This window comes from Patella vulgata, chromosome 7 (genome assembly GCF_932274485.2).
Source record: "Patella vulgata chromosome 7, xgPatVulg1.2, whole genome shotgun sequence".
Classification (NCBI taxonomy): Eukaryota; Metazoa; Mollusca; class Gastropoda; family Patellidae; genus Patella; species Patella vulgata.
The window spans coordinates 29,401,631-29,415,634 of record NC_065885.2 but is presented as its reverse complement, the minus strand read 5'-3'; the positions used below and the strand labels follow the sequence as shown (position 1 = coordinate 29,415,634).

The 14,004-nt window shown below is 36.7% G+C and overlaps 1 protein-coding gene across 5 annotated transcripts; it reads right to left on the bottom strand.

Moving 5' to 3' along the window:
• On the bottom strand, positions 1 to 11,011 carry LOC126827079 (GTPase IMAP family member 4). Of its 5 annotated transcripts, none has more exons than XM_050556270.2 (4): positions 10,902 to 11,011; positions 6,789 to 6,875; positions 3,025 to 3,129; positions 1 to 1,848 (listed from the first exon to the last, which is right to left on the bottom strand). In XM_050556270.2, exons 2-4 carry the CDS (start codon positions 6,871 to 6,873, stop codon positions 1,022 to 1,024), a joined length of 1,017 nt encoding a protein of 338 aa, XP_050412227.1. In that variant the 5' UTR covers positions 6,874 to 6,875; positions 10,902 to 11,011; the 3' UTR covers positions 1 to 1,021. The 5 variants fall into 5 exon arrangements, with proteins under 5 accessions (XP_050412227.1, XP_050412230.1, XP_050412226.1 ...); XM_050556273.2 differs by having other exon boundaries at positions 10,896 to 10,958; XM_050556269.2 differs by lacking the exon at positions 10,902 to 11,011 and adding an exon at positions 7,832 to 8,803.
• Positions 11,012 to 14,004: the final 2,993 nt, after the last annotated feature.

The window sequence follows — 14,004 nt, the reverse complement described above, 5'->3', positions numbered from 1 at the left end:
GGCCGAATTATACTAAATGTGTATCTATTAACAATAAATTACAATATTTATATAACATATTAATGAAGACAGATCTTTATAATCAACTCACTATCCCAGTATATTGATTAAGCAGTTTCATAATGTCAAATCTTCGATCAGTTACACTTAAGTATCAGAGAGTACCGTCACTGATTGAACCACACTACTACATAGGCAAACCACAACCTCACTCAGCAAAATTAAATTACCAAGTATAAGCACAATAATAATAAACATAACAGAATGGTAATGGTTTATGAAACATTTCAGACAAAGAACGAATAGTAATAATTATAACAAAAGTCAAACATATACATGTTATACATATTTCAAGATTCTGATAATACAATAAAATATAAATGAATTAGAGAGAGAGAAACAGGGTTATATTTCAATAATTCACTTGCGCGTATGGGTCTTTAGCAGTGGGAGGAAACCGAAGGACCCGGAGAAAACCCACAAAAATGAATTAGAAGTATGTATATACATTATTTACATAAATCATTCAGTAAATGGACATGAATAGGGTTATCTACCCTCATAAAAACAAACGCAAAAGGAAGGCCGATTTCATTAGTAAGACTGGTTTGTAAACAGTTTTTTGATTGGTTCGCAAACTCAGTCTACGATCAAGGCCAGAGCAGATAATTTGAAATCGTTAAAACACTATAGACTAACCAAAGGATATAGTTGAGTAAAATGGAATGGGACCATTGGGGAAACTGAGGGTCTGGAGTGGATACCGTGGATGGAGAACTGCGAGGGAGAAGAATTGGTGGTCTGCGTCCATATGGTTTAAGCCTACTAATTTATGGTTTTGAAGGTACATATATCAGAATATTCTTGAATTCATAGATTCCTATGTTTTCTAGCAACATTTTATAAAACACAATCAAAATAAAGACAAAAACTGCAAAATGGTGACCCTTTATTAAGCATATTAATTGAGAAACTCTATGGTTTTTGCAAAGTGATAATTTACGATGTCAAAGAAATGCTTTTAAAAAATATTAAATTTATTAAGCAATGCTCGAGCTAACATGTTTACTATAAATGGACGATTAGCAATGAAAATTTGCCTTATCATTTTAATTATATCTTCTTTATTAAACCAAGAATCACCATTGATTATTCCTATTCTGGAACTATGTCTTTTGTTACCCTCTTTGTCTTTTTCAGCCATATGCATTTCATGTTCAACAATCATTTCTTCTGCCTTTTTAAAGAACATATTGGTGTAATATTTTGGTTTATTTTCCTTCATCATATTTTGAATTAAAGTAAGAAGTTCATTTACACCCGTTTTTTGTTTCTCTTGAGTTCCAGTATTATCAATGGCTGTAAATCGGTTTTTACATTTAACCAGGAGTTTACGCAGATAATCTGGAACCTTGGTGATGAATTCTTCCAACGATTTTCCATCTCTTATTAAGGCATCTTTCCCAGTGAATAAAACCACTACATAATAAAAGAACTCATCACCAAAAAGCTGACTCAAAGCTTCCACGGTTTGTTGTTCTTCTTTTGTAAAACGGTTGATGTTCAAAACCAGGACAAACGCATGAGGACCTGGTGCCGACAATCCGATACATTTGGCAATTTCTTTAATAGATTCCTCTTGGGGTGTCTCAGTGTCAAACAAACCAGGTGTGTCAACGATTTCCAGTCTAATATCATGAAAGTCAGCTACATAATACTGACACTGCTTAGTTATTGACTGACAACTGATTTCAGACTTGAAAGGTTGAGATTCAGAAATGGAGTTTCCAACAGAGCTTTTGCCAGTACCGGTCTTTCCTAGCAAGATAATACGAAGAACTTGTTTTTCTGAAAAGAAAAAAAATTCCCAATTTGAATATGTTTATAGTTTATAGTATTGATTTAAAGGTGGGTGAAGCCCCAGCTACATAAATATGCATAGGCGTACGGGCTCGATGACAGTTAGGGGGGCAGAACCCGAAATGCCTGAAAAAATTTCGGGTTTACAGACAGCGGTGCCGGTCTTCCTCGTGAGGCGAAGAAGCGGAGTTTACCTTGTATGCCCCCACCGCCCCCTACAAAGAAAATTTTGGAATATCTGACGGCTGCAAACACATTTTTCTGCTATTTCAGCCCCGTGAACAAAGCAACTTCAAAGTGGTCTAATATAGCCTAATTAAGGTGGCTAAATCGAATTCCAATCAATCGTTTACAGTCCACGAAGACGGGACCGTTGGGAGAAAATTTTGAAAATTTTGAAAAATCAGCTTGCCCGAAAGTTAGGGGGGCAGTTGCCCCCCCCTGCCCCCCTGGGTCGTACGCCTATGTAAATATGAATACAGTTCTGTCCTAAACCATTTGCAGCCATGTCTTCTATTAAACAACAGTAACAATATCAAATAAGGACAACCCCATTTCAGATTTCTAAGATATAATTGTATCCAAATAGTTTCTCAACAACACCGATATACAAATGGTTTTGCTTTTAATTTACAAATTAGCATGTAGACTGTGACATTATGAAGGATACTGCAAGACAATGTAAATAAACAATCCATAATAGCTCATTACACCATTCTGTAGACACCTGACTGTATAGGTGAATACACAATAAGAAAATCATTGAAAGACTATTGTGGCACATGTTGTTGGTTTATTCACTCACAGTGACTGGCAGTTCCCCTCATCATAATGTCCCTGCTATTAATTAAGACTGTTAATTAATGGATTCTTTGTCTTGTTACAATAACAATCACCCTCGGTAATCCAGTTAGCATACAGAGGAATGAGGATGGTAACCAATGAGCATAAATGTTTTAGTACAATTCAAATTCAATAAATTGTTGACGATAAAGATTTCAAAATGTGATCCTGTGAAAAAAACACTCTCAATTTTAATAATTAGTTTATTTAGCAGATAGGGCTTTATCACCATTGTGTGATAAACCTGTAAGCTTTTAATATATTTGTTACAAATGTTGTTTGGGGGTTTTGGATATTATTTAAAACAATAACCATCTTTACCATATACTCTTAAACCAAGAAGCGAGCTTTCTTTATGAGCAAGACATATCTCGCAAATCTCTTTCCATTCCGTGTTCAAAAATGTGCACTCTGGACAAAACCAAGCTGAAAAAACAACATTTATTTGTTGTATGTCTCCAAAATTTGTTTCAAACCTTGGTTTTCAGTAAAAACCATTATCTCTTTAAAGATTCATTATGTAAAAGCTGAACCCTGCTATTGCAGGTCTTTCTTTAGGCCTAAAATGTAGGTCTCCAAAATTTGTTTCAAACCTTGGTTTTCAGTAAAAAAACATGATCTCTTTAAAGATTCATTATGTAAAAGCTAAACCCTGCTATTGCAGGTCTTTCTTTAGGCCTAAAATGTTATATAAACTATAGGGGTTGGATGGTCGAATGGTTAGCGCGTGCGTGCTGCATCATAAGGCCTGTCATTGAGTCAACTGGCATGGTTTCGAATCCCCAGTTGTACGTAACAAGGAGTAGGGTCGCCTGTCCAACTTCGTGGGTTTTCTCCGGGTCCTCCGGTTTCCTCCCACTGCTAAAGAAATAAAATTAAACCATATGTTAGTCCCGAAATGACCTAGTTTGTGTCCAATGGACGTTAAACCCCCATCTCTCTCTCTTAAATAAACTATTAATTAGACATTTATTTACATAACCAACTCTCTAGATCATCAGATGATTGTGACCTTAAATGGACTGAAACATGATCGCCATTTGATAATTTAATTTAACCAGCGGCTGCCAGGCAGGATATGCCCACATTTTTCAAGAGATGGATAGAGAACAAGCTAAACAAAAAGCGATTTTTTGTACTGTCATAATTCAGGAAGTTATGATCCGATATGCGCAAATATCTTTGCAACCAAGATCTTTGCGTTATAAACATGCATTTCAAGTTTCATCAAAATTGGATCAAAATTGTGAGCTCTAGAGGGTTGACAACCTTGATATACCAGATGACACTATTTGCGTAGACGGGCGGCCATTTTGTCTGGCAGTTTTGGTCTGATTTTCATGAAATTCAAACTCAACCAACAATACGGTGTAATGGTGACATATTCGAACGTTTTTTAAATCAGATAATAATTGCGACCTCTTGAGGGACCACAATCTAAAAACGTGATTTTTCGTACAATCAGGGGCCATAATTCAGCAAGTTACGATCCGATATGTGTGAATATCGAAAGGAACCAAGATCTTTGGGTTATAAACCTGCATTTCAAATTTCATCAAAATTGGGTGAAAAGTGTGACCTCTAGAGTCCACAACCTTGATATACCGTATTTTTACACTATTAGCGTACGAGGGGCGGCCATTTTATCTGGCAGTTTTTGTCTGATTTTCACGAAATGCGAACTCAACTATCATTAGGGGGTAACAGGAATATATTCAAACGTTTTTTTAAATTGGATAAAAATTGTGACCTCTAGAGGGACCACAAGCTAAAAACGTGAATTTTCATACAGTCAAGGGCCTTAATTCAGGACGTTACGATCCAATATGTGCAAATATTGAAAGCAATCAAGATCTTTTGGAGATAAACCTATATTTCAAGTTTCGTCAAAATCGGATAAGAATTTTGAACTGTAGAGTGTCCACAAACAATTGTGGACGGACGGACAGGGGCGACGGAAATATACGTTCACATGAAAATGTGGGCATATAAAAATTGTGACCTCTATAGGGTCCACAAGCTAAAAACGTGATTTTTCGTACAATCAGGGGCCATAATCCATGAAGTTAAGGTCCGATACATGCCAATTTCGAAAGGAACCGAGATCTTAGGGAGATAAACCTATATTTCAAGTTTCGTTGAAATCGGATAAAAATTGTGACCTGTAGAGTGTCCACAAACAATTGTGGAAGGACATCCAGAGGTGACGACAATATACGTCCACATGAAAATGTGGGCGTATGAAAATGGATAATCAAGACTTTGTTTATTATCGTAACAGTAGCAATGAATTATTCATAACTCAGCTTTAGAATGAAGTAATTAGTCTGAAATTTTCAATTCTTTTCATTATCTATTTTTAAACTATTATGGTGAGAAAGGTCAGCTCTTTTTATTATCTCAATCTTACAAAATGCATCTTTAAAAATCAGTTTATTACATACACTACATAGGTCAGGGCCTATTTTAACGTGCCTACAAGCACAAACGTGCCTCTGAATAAAAAATCTGTGCTTTCTGATTCAAAAGTTTTGTATAAATAGTGTATGTTAATTCTGTTATATTTTGGTTATAAAAGTGATATTCTGGAAAATTTTACGGATCCCCACAACACCGGAAACAGTGCTTCGCCTATAAAACCTTACCAGCGGCTGCCAGGCAGGATACGCCCACATTTTGCAAGAGATGGATAGCGAACAAGCAAAAAACAAACAGGATTTTTGTACAATCAAGGGCAATAATCCAGAAAGTTATGATCTGAAATGCGCACATATCAAAAGGGACTGAGATCTTTGGGATATAAAGATATACAGGCAGCTGTGTTTAATTATGTTCTCCTGATTTTGATTGTTTCTGTGTGTTTCAAGTATATGTTTGTGATATGCGCTTAGAAACACTTCACGTGTAATGAAGCGCTATATAAATCGAACAATAATAATAATAATAATAATAATATTTTAATATATCAGAGTCAGATAAAAATTGTCCACACCCTTGTATTGCATACTTTTTCACAATTTGCGTACAAAGAGTGGCCATTTTCATTTCGATTTTCCTGAAATTCGAATTCAACCTTCATTATGGTGGAATGGTGAAATATTTAAACAGTTTTTAAAATCGGAAAAAAAAATTGTTACCACTAGAGACTCTGCAAGCTAAAAATGCGATTTTTTGAACAATCAGCAGCCATAATGCAGGAAGTTACGTTCGGATATTCGCGATTATCACAAGGAACCAAGATCTTAGTGTGTAATGGTGATATATTCACATTTTTTTTTTAAATCGGATAAAAATTGTGACCTCTACAACAAGCTAAAAACATGATTTTTTCATACAATCAGGGGCCATATTCAGGAAGTTATTAATCGATATGCCTGAATATCGAATGGCACCAAGATCTTTGGGTTATAAACATGCATTTCAAGTTTCATCAAAATCAGATCAAAATTGTGACCTCTCGAGGGCCCACAAATACCAGATGTTTACACTAATTGTGTACGAGGGGTGGCCATTTTGTCTGTCAATTTTTGTCTGATTTTTACGAAATTCGAACTATACCATCCTTAGGGTGTAACGGTGATATACTAAAACATTTTTTTAAATCGGATAAAAATTATGACTGCTATACGGTCCACAAGCTAAAAACTCGATTTTCCGTACAATCAGGGGTCTGATATGCACGAATATTGGAAGGAACCGAGACCTTGATATACCATATTTTTTACGCTATTTGAGAACAAGGGGGAGCCATTTTGTCTGTCAGTTTTGGTCCGATTTTCACGAAATTCTTAGGGTGTAACGGTGATATACTAAAATGTTTTTTTGAATCGGATAAAAATTAAGACCTCTATAGGGTCTACAAGCTAAAAATGCAATTTTTGGTACAATCAGGGGCCATAATTCAGGAAGTTGTAATTATACGTAGATGTAAAGTTCTGACTTGGCCAGGCTAGGCTGAAAGAATAATGAATGAAATACAAGATTTATAAATTGATATGAGGAATCATTAAGCCATACCAAATACAGGAAGAGAGAACTCGATTGACCACAGTCAACTCCTATACATATATGTATACAACACTTACCTTCAAAATCTGTGTTCTCTGGTTGGGGTTCTACTTCCACTTTTACTTCGACACCAACACCTACTGTACCTTCTTCTGTAGCCATGCCTAGAATATGTTAGATAATAATATTGTTCTAGTTTTAGTTTGATCCTTTCAAAGGAAAATCTATTTTCTTTGTGTCTGTTAAGAATATTGACTTAAGATGCATCATGAGGGAAAAAGAATTACTAATTTTAGGTGGTAGCAGAGCTCAAATCCACCCTACTCCATGAATTTAACAACTTAAATTACAATAAGTATCATCATGTTCCTGATTCCAATTACCTGTCATTTTTAAAAAAAAAACAATTATAGCTTTTATGGACCAAAGCCCAACTTTCATATGCTGTAGGAAGGGACATAAATGTATAAACTTGTAGGAGGTATACCAGACCACAATTATTTAAATTACAGCAATGTTTTTCAAGTAACATTCTGTTTGCATCCCTTTATTGGCATAAAATGTAATGGATTAAATGTCATTTTATATGCTCATTAATTTTATCGATCACATCTACGTATGACTTATTTTTTCTCACTGAGGTATTGCATTAACAAAGACCTTCTATCAGGGGCGGAGTGAGGGTCGAAGGCCTGCGAGTACATGCGCTTCTGACTGGCACAAAAATGTAGGGGGAGGCGGGGGTTTCCCTTGAGAAAATCTGGAGAATTTCTAGCATATCTGTGATTATTCCTAAAAGGTAATTTGATGTGTTGTTTCCCATAACAAACCCACCCCATCCTTGAATCTGCCTTGCAAAAAGATAAAGTGAATAATAAGAATTGATCTGATTTAACTATTAATTATATTTACTTCAGTCTTCAGTGAAGTTTACGAAATATATATATCTAAACAGAAAGATATTTGAAACATAAAGCACCAGAAACCCCATGAAAAAAATATATTTTCACTGACTTACACAAGCCAATGACAATGATTTAATAACGAACTATAATTCAACGATTTAACTGACATTACAGGCCAATGGCTTATAAGTGATAAAAATATAAGATGAACAAACCATAATTCAACGATATTTACTTCTGAAAACTCCTCAGATTCGGCCCACTATAATTTTCTTTCTAAATTGCTTCAACATTTCTGTTTCTTTGGCAAAATGCGAAATAAATTCTGTTCATGATAACTAGTAGTGGAGCAAAAAATATGAGTTGTAGGCCTACAAATAACCAAGTGGCGCATGAGTATCTGTACTCACTATCACCACGCCCCTGCATTGTATAGTAACAAACAAGTGCAGAATACATGTACTGAAAGCAGCATCATAACAAATTTCATCCCAGCTTTTAATTGATATATTATTGTTAGTCTCCACTAGTGCTCCTACGACTAGTCGGATAGCCGTAAACGGTTAGAACTGGACGGTTAAACGGTTTGAATTCAACGGTACGGTTATTCGGAGATGTCCCCCATTACATAGAGTTGTGTCTGATTATATTCCTCTTTATAACATAACTTGCCCGTTGTAATTTTGTATTTGATGTTTGAAAATTTTAGAATGTAACAGTCGTCCAACGATGTCGACTGCTAAACAATGATACTATTAATAGCACTCGTCGTAGTCATACGGCAAAGTCAACGGACCTTGTTCGACTTTTGCTATTGTTAATCCAATCTAAATACTTCTCGGCATTTCTAACTATATTCTACCTTGTTTATTATTTACTTCAAAACGTAACCACCATTCAAAATATAATCATAAAGGCTAGAAAATGACATTGTACTAGATTCGTTACGGCATTGAACACGTTTCATATCTCGTAATTTCTCGAATGAATTCTACTTTGGTTTTCAGTTAAATTAACCAATCATAAAAATTCTACTTGCAAGCGAGGAATTATTTCTTTATTGTCCAATCAATAGACGCCTTCTAATTTACTTTATTCTATTCTTAGTAACATTGTGTAATCGTAATATTATCGCCGTCTGTCACGTACGAAGGGAAATTGAGTATTGTTTTGTATATTATCGTTATATTTAATTAAAAAAATGTTTCAAATTAACCAAGTTAACCAGGTAAATAAATAGCTACGGCCTTAGATAGTTTAAATTTTCATTAAAGAATTGTACATGTCTGAAAAAATTCCTGAAATTTTTGCGCGGGTAATGCCTTTTATAACGCGAGTATAGCGTGCGCACGAGTAATGACTCGTAGCTCCTGACAAGCTCTGTTTTATGTTTAAAATTGATACCATATGGTTAACGGTTACTAACCGGTTAATAGCTACGGCTATTCGAATAACAAAAAGTCCTAACCGTAGGAGCACTGGTCTCCACTCTACACAATTTAAGATAACTCTTTCTATAAAAGGTTACCAGTTCTCTTCAAAGTCTATTACTGATTTAAGCCAATGTGATTATCTAAATCCATTAGCACCAACGAAAATACATAATTATTTTCATTATTTATAACCAACAGGGTCATCCAGGGCCTGGGACAAGCAACTCTAGCGTCACTTTGACATTTATCAACAGGGGTAACTGGAGGTTACTTTGCTAAATCACATTGGTCAGAGAAAGGTCCGCAATTGGCACAAATATCCAAAAACATCAAGATTTATAGCACCTAACGAAATGAAGACGAAAGTAAAAGTTTCGCTTTCAATTTTGTTTTTAATGATCAAAAACAGTCAGCCTACCTAGAGCGATCGATAACCGTGTGCATATCACTGGCGGCAGAGCGCAAAATTAACACTGGCGCACTCACCATCTTTGCAGCTTTTACAGACCTGGACTACAGGCCCCGATTATTTGTTAGGCCCGGATACCTTCACGAGGATGAGAGGGCCCCACGTCGCGAAGACCCGAGCAGGTGGCTTATAGTTTATTTAATTCACCAATCGTTCCAAGAAAGTGGACTACTAGAACAGAACCCTATTATATTCCTATACACATAGGGCCTACCCATATTCAGAAAAGTCACTGTTTTTCTTCTACTTTACCATCAAGTAACACTGTATTTTTTTTTTATCAATGTATACCAGCACTTTTTTTTAAAACATTAGATCTATTCGGCATATAATATATGTATTAAGCTAGATCCGGCCCCTCGCAGGCTCCGGGGCCCCTGGACGAGTGTCCCAGCTGTCCCCCCTCTCATCGGCACTGATATAACTTGATATAACTTGGAAATTAATCAGAAGATTCGCATCAAAAGATGTAAAATTTTACCGCACTGGACTCGCTATGCCGCCCCGTCACCCTCAACTCGTAAAGCCTGTTTTCCACTAGGCAAATTTTTTCGAGTACAGGCATGCGCAGTATAATTTCAGGCGGCGCCACACTTTTCGCTGGCTCTTTTCTCTGCGAAAAAGTGAGTTCGACCAGTTTCTACTTTCCAGCCACGAAAAAAGGAGCAAGTCAATCAGAATTCCGTAAACTCTCACGTGGTAATACAACTCACGAGGCTAAGGCCGCCCCATTCTCGTTTCTCCCCGCAAACAAAATGGCTGAACTGAACATTTTTCTCCTAAGTACCAAATGCAGTCGAATTTGACGTCTGCGTAGCAGTAAAATGTTAATCAATCTTACCTTTAACAAGAGTAGGGGAGAGCGGGGCACAGTGGGCATGATTTATTTTTTTAGTAAATTGACCAGAAGTGAAATCTTACAGAGAATCAAACTATGTACTCAGTTGAAGCCAGTCATATGTTCGATGTAACAGTGCTGTTAAGAAGTTAATAAATTGAAACCATTTTTGTGTAAATCATTGTAAACCCAAATTTTTTTTTGACCCAATGTGCCCCATATGTGGGGTACACTGGGTCACACTATGGGACACAGTTGGCCATTAAGTATGTTTCTTAAAAAAAAATATATAGTAAACACACTGAAAATCATAAGAACTGTAAAAACTGATCTCTTAGTTCAAAATATAAATTTGTTTTAAGACTTGAACACAGATACGCATCTGAAAATTGAAAAAAAAACAGCTTAACATTGAATAACAAAATTCTTTAACTTGAGAAAAAAATCTTTTATGGGAAAAATTCATATGACTTGTAAGTCAGTAAGGATTCGTAACCGAGGACCAATACTTCGACACTAATTTGACTATTATTACTAACGGTTACCGTATTTGAAGCTGCAGCCACTTACTTCCGAGTTTCAATCTGATATTCTTAGAAAAGGGTAGGCGTGTGCTACTTTCTTTATTGAGCTAAAGATGCGTCATATTTAAACTGGGGAAAACCCCAGGCCTATCGCTTTACATGAATTTGGTTGGTCAGTTTAAAGGGAACTACTTTTTTTTGTATTTTCAAAGAACAGTTCATTTTTTATTAAAAGTAATTTTTTTTCTTTTTATTAAAAATAAATTATTTTTATTTAATTGACCTTGATGGAAATACTGGGTCAATATAAAGGACTTTGCAATGGTTGAATAGCTGTCAAAAAATGATGTATCACTACGCCGTAATGTAATCAGGTTCAGTAAAAGTGTAGGCCTACTTTATCGACTTTGTGTTGATATTTTTTTTTTTTTTTAAAAAGACGAGAAGGAGATTCTCAATTTATCCAATAAAATGCTTTTAATTTTTATCAAATCCTCTCAGTCCAACAATATTGTAAATGTAATTCAAATTAAGACTCCTACCATCACATTTCGTTATCTGAAAGTTCTAATTAGTAAAACACGCCCCCCCCCCCCTAATTTATGATTTAAAAAAATAAATAATATATATTATAAAATACAATATGCACACGCATTCTGTATTCATTCGCATTCGTCTACTCGTAAATTGTAATTAAATTGATATCGGTATAATCAATATTATTATTGTTTTTACGTTATTAAAGGGCGAATATCTATTTTTTGCAGGAACTATATTTTAAATCGGTTTGCAGACTTTAAATTTTGGAAATTGCTGCATCCTAGATCTGCGGAAATATACCTACTACTGAGTAGACTACCGAATCTACCGGAATTCACTTATAAACACCGGAATTCACTTATAAACACCGGAATTCACTTATAAACACTGGAATTAACCGGTGGCTCAGTGAATAGGACGTTGACTCGCTAAATTGGAGATTCCTTGTTCGCTCCCTGCGTTTGCCAAGAAAGTTCATCGGGTTTTCCGCCGTGGATCCCCCTTGTCAATGGTGCAGGAAACATGGCCTGGCCCACTGTATCATAATGACATATGCCCGTCTTCATTGGCCCAGTCAGAGCAGAACATCAATGAGACGGTAAACCCCATGCCAGGTTTGCTTGTGAATGCCGATGTAAATGCAACTTCCAGAAAAAACTATACAGCAGCTTACCATCACGAGAAACGCAAATTATTGACAAACTATAGCTTCTCATAACAAAGCACCCCAGATTGGGGAAACCATAACCTTTGCTTTGAGTGAATTGAAATGTGCTCCAAACCCCCGTCCCCACCCCACCCCAGCCGAAGGGCTTTTCATTGAAATAGGGGGTCGCGGTGGCTAAGTGGGTAAGACGCTGGCTGGCTAGCCTGGAGGTCGGGTGTTCGATCACTGCATTGACCGAGAAAGTTCATTCAGATTTTCCGGCGTGGGTTCCCCCTTGTCAGTGATGCAGGACGGAGGGCCCGACAAGGACAGCGGTCTAGTCCTTCGGATGGTACGAAAAAAACGAGGTCAAGTGTACACACTGGCGTGTACGTAAAAGATCCCTTGACAGTTGGAATTCGATATAAGAGTAGGCCGTAGTGCCGCTGTCCGGGCAAAATTTCCCTTATAGCACACTGTATGGCGTATGCCCTTCTTCATTAGCCCAGTTCGGAACAGAACCGCAGGACGTTAAACCCCATTTCATTCCATTTTCATTGAAATAAGACTATAGACCCGAATTTGCCCGTTCAACACCACTTTGTGGAACCTTTGAATAGTAAAATCTGCAAGTTTCAAGTAAATCCATGTAGGCTCACGTGTCAAAATTCGTTTCTAAGCAGTTGGTGATTATTAGCCATCGAGAGCCAATTCAGAATCCAAGAAAAAATGATTTTAATAAGCCCCCTGTTATCTTTAGCATGCAAAAATGTCAGATGCCTAATTATCCAATCAAGATATCAACCTGTAGTAAGGGAGCTAGGTTTAGGTAGTTTCGAAAGTCGCGTACAAAATTTCTACTATTATAGATGAGTGGACAGCGGTGCCCGATACTCTGAACCTTGATTCATAAGTTGCGGGTCCGCTTCCCGACCTAATTTCGATATAGACCTAGAAGTCCTCGCTACCGGTCTCCTCTGTTAAGTTTAGGAACTAGAATAGATAGAAATCCTCATCCTTTCTCGGGTAAGAAGAAAAGAACGTCGGAGAGCAGAGACGGATTTGCCGAAAACAATTTATTAGACCCATATATTTTTTGCCAAAACATCTCTTGATAATTATTGGTAAACAAAATAAAAAATCCCAAGTTAAACTGAAACCAAAACAAAAGTTAGTGTTATGTTCCAGTGCAGTGGTTCTCAACCTTTTTTAGCCAACGGCACACCTTGGAACACATGAAAAAATAGCGGCACACCTGACTAAATATAAATATATTTCAATTTTGCAAACTAAAAAACATGGCAAGTCATAGACGACATATAACCGGAGACACAGACACATATAATGACTCAAACAAAATAAAGAAAAACACAGCTATGAACATTTTAACGAAAAAATCAATGTTGTACGCGAAAGTTGAATTAACTCATCTCTGAGAGGGATAAAGCGAAGGCGTCAGGGGCGAATCCAGAGTCCTCCTCCCGCCCCCTCCAACGCTCCGCTACATGGAAACAATTGTATTTCTCAAAAATTTTCATGACCGAAGAAGAATCCCCCCCCCCCCCTGTTACATTGTCTCAGGAACCTGGAAAACCCTCTCCTGCAAAATTTCCTGGATCTGCCCCTTGGGGTCGAGGGTCTTTTCATAGCAGTGTTTCTGGTGTCATCTGAGGTAAGTCTACATAGGCAGAAAGGATGATATGTGTACGCTGAAGTTGAATTAAATAGTCATTTCTGGTCATTTCGACCCCTAGCTACTAGAACGTAGCCAAAAACGTTGAGATATACTGATGTGTTTGTTTTTAGCTACGATTGGCAGCCTTCAGTTTGACGTGGCAAACTCATTTAGTACACGCCCTTTTTACCATATCCTGAGGTCTGCAATTTATTATCAGGTCCAAAATTGCCTTTTTGATTGGCTGTTATAAAAGCCTAATT

What these genes read in the sequence shown, in the direction of transcription:
- LOC126827079 (XM_050556270.2), bottom strand. Translation starts at nt 6,873, where the DNA reads ATGGCTACAGAAGAAGGTACAGTAGGTGTTGGTGTCGAAGTAAAAGTG. An exon ending in AGAGAACACAGATTTTGAAG is followed by an intron (nt 3,130 to 6,788) that starts GTAAGTGTTGTA and finishes TTGTTTTTTCAG; the next exon opens with CTTGGTTTTGTCCAGAGTGC. An exon ending in TCTTGGTTTAAGAGTATATG is followed by an intron (nt 1,849 to 3,024) that starts GTAAAGATGGTT and finishes TTTTCTTTTCAG; the next exon opens with AAAAACAAGTTCTTCGTATT.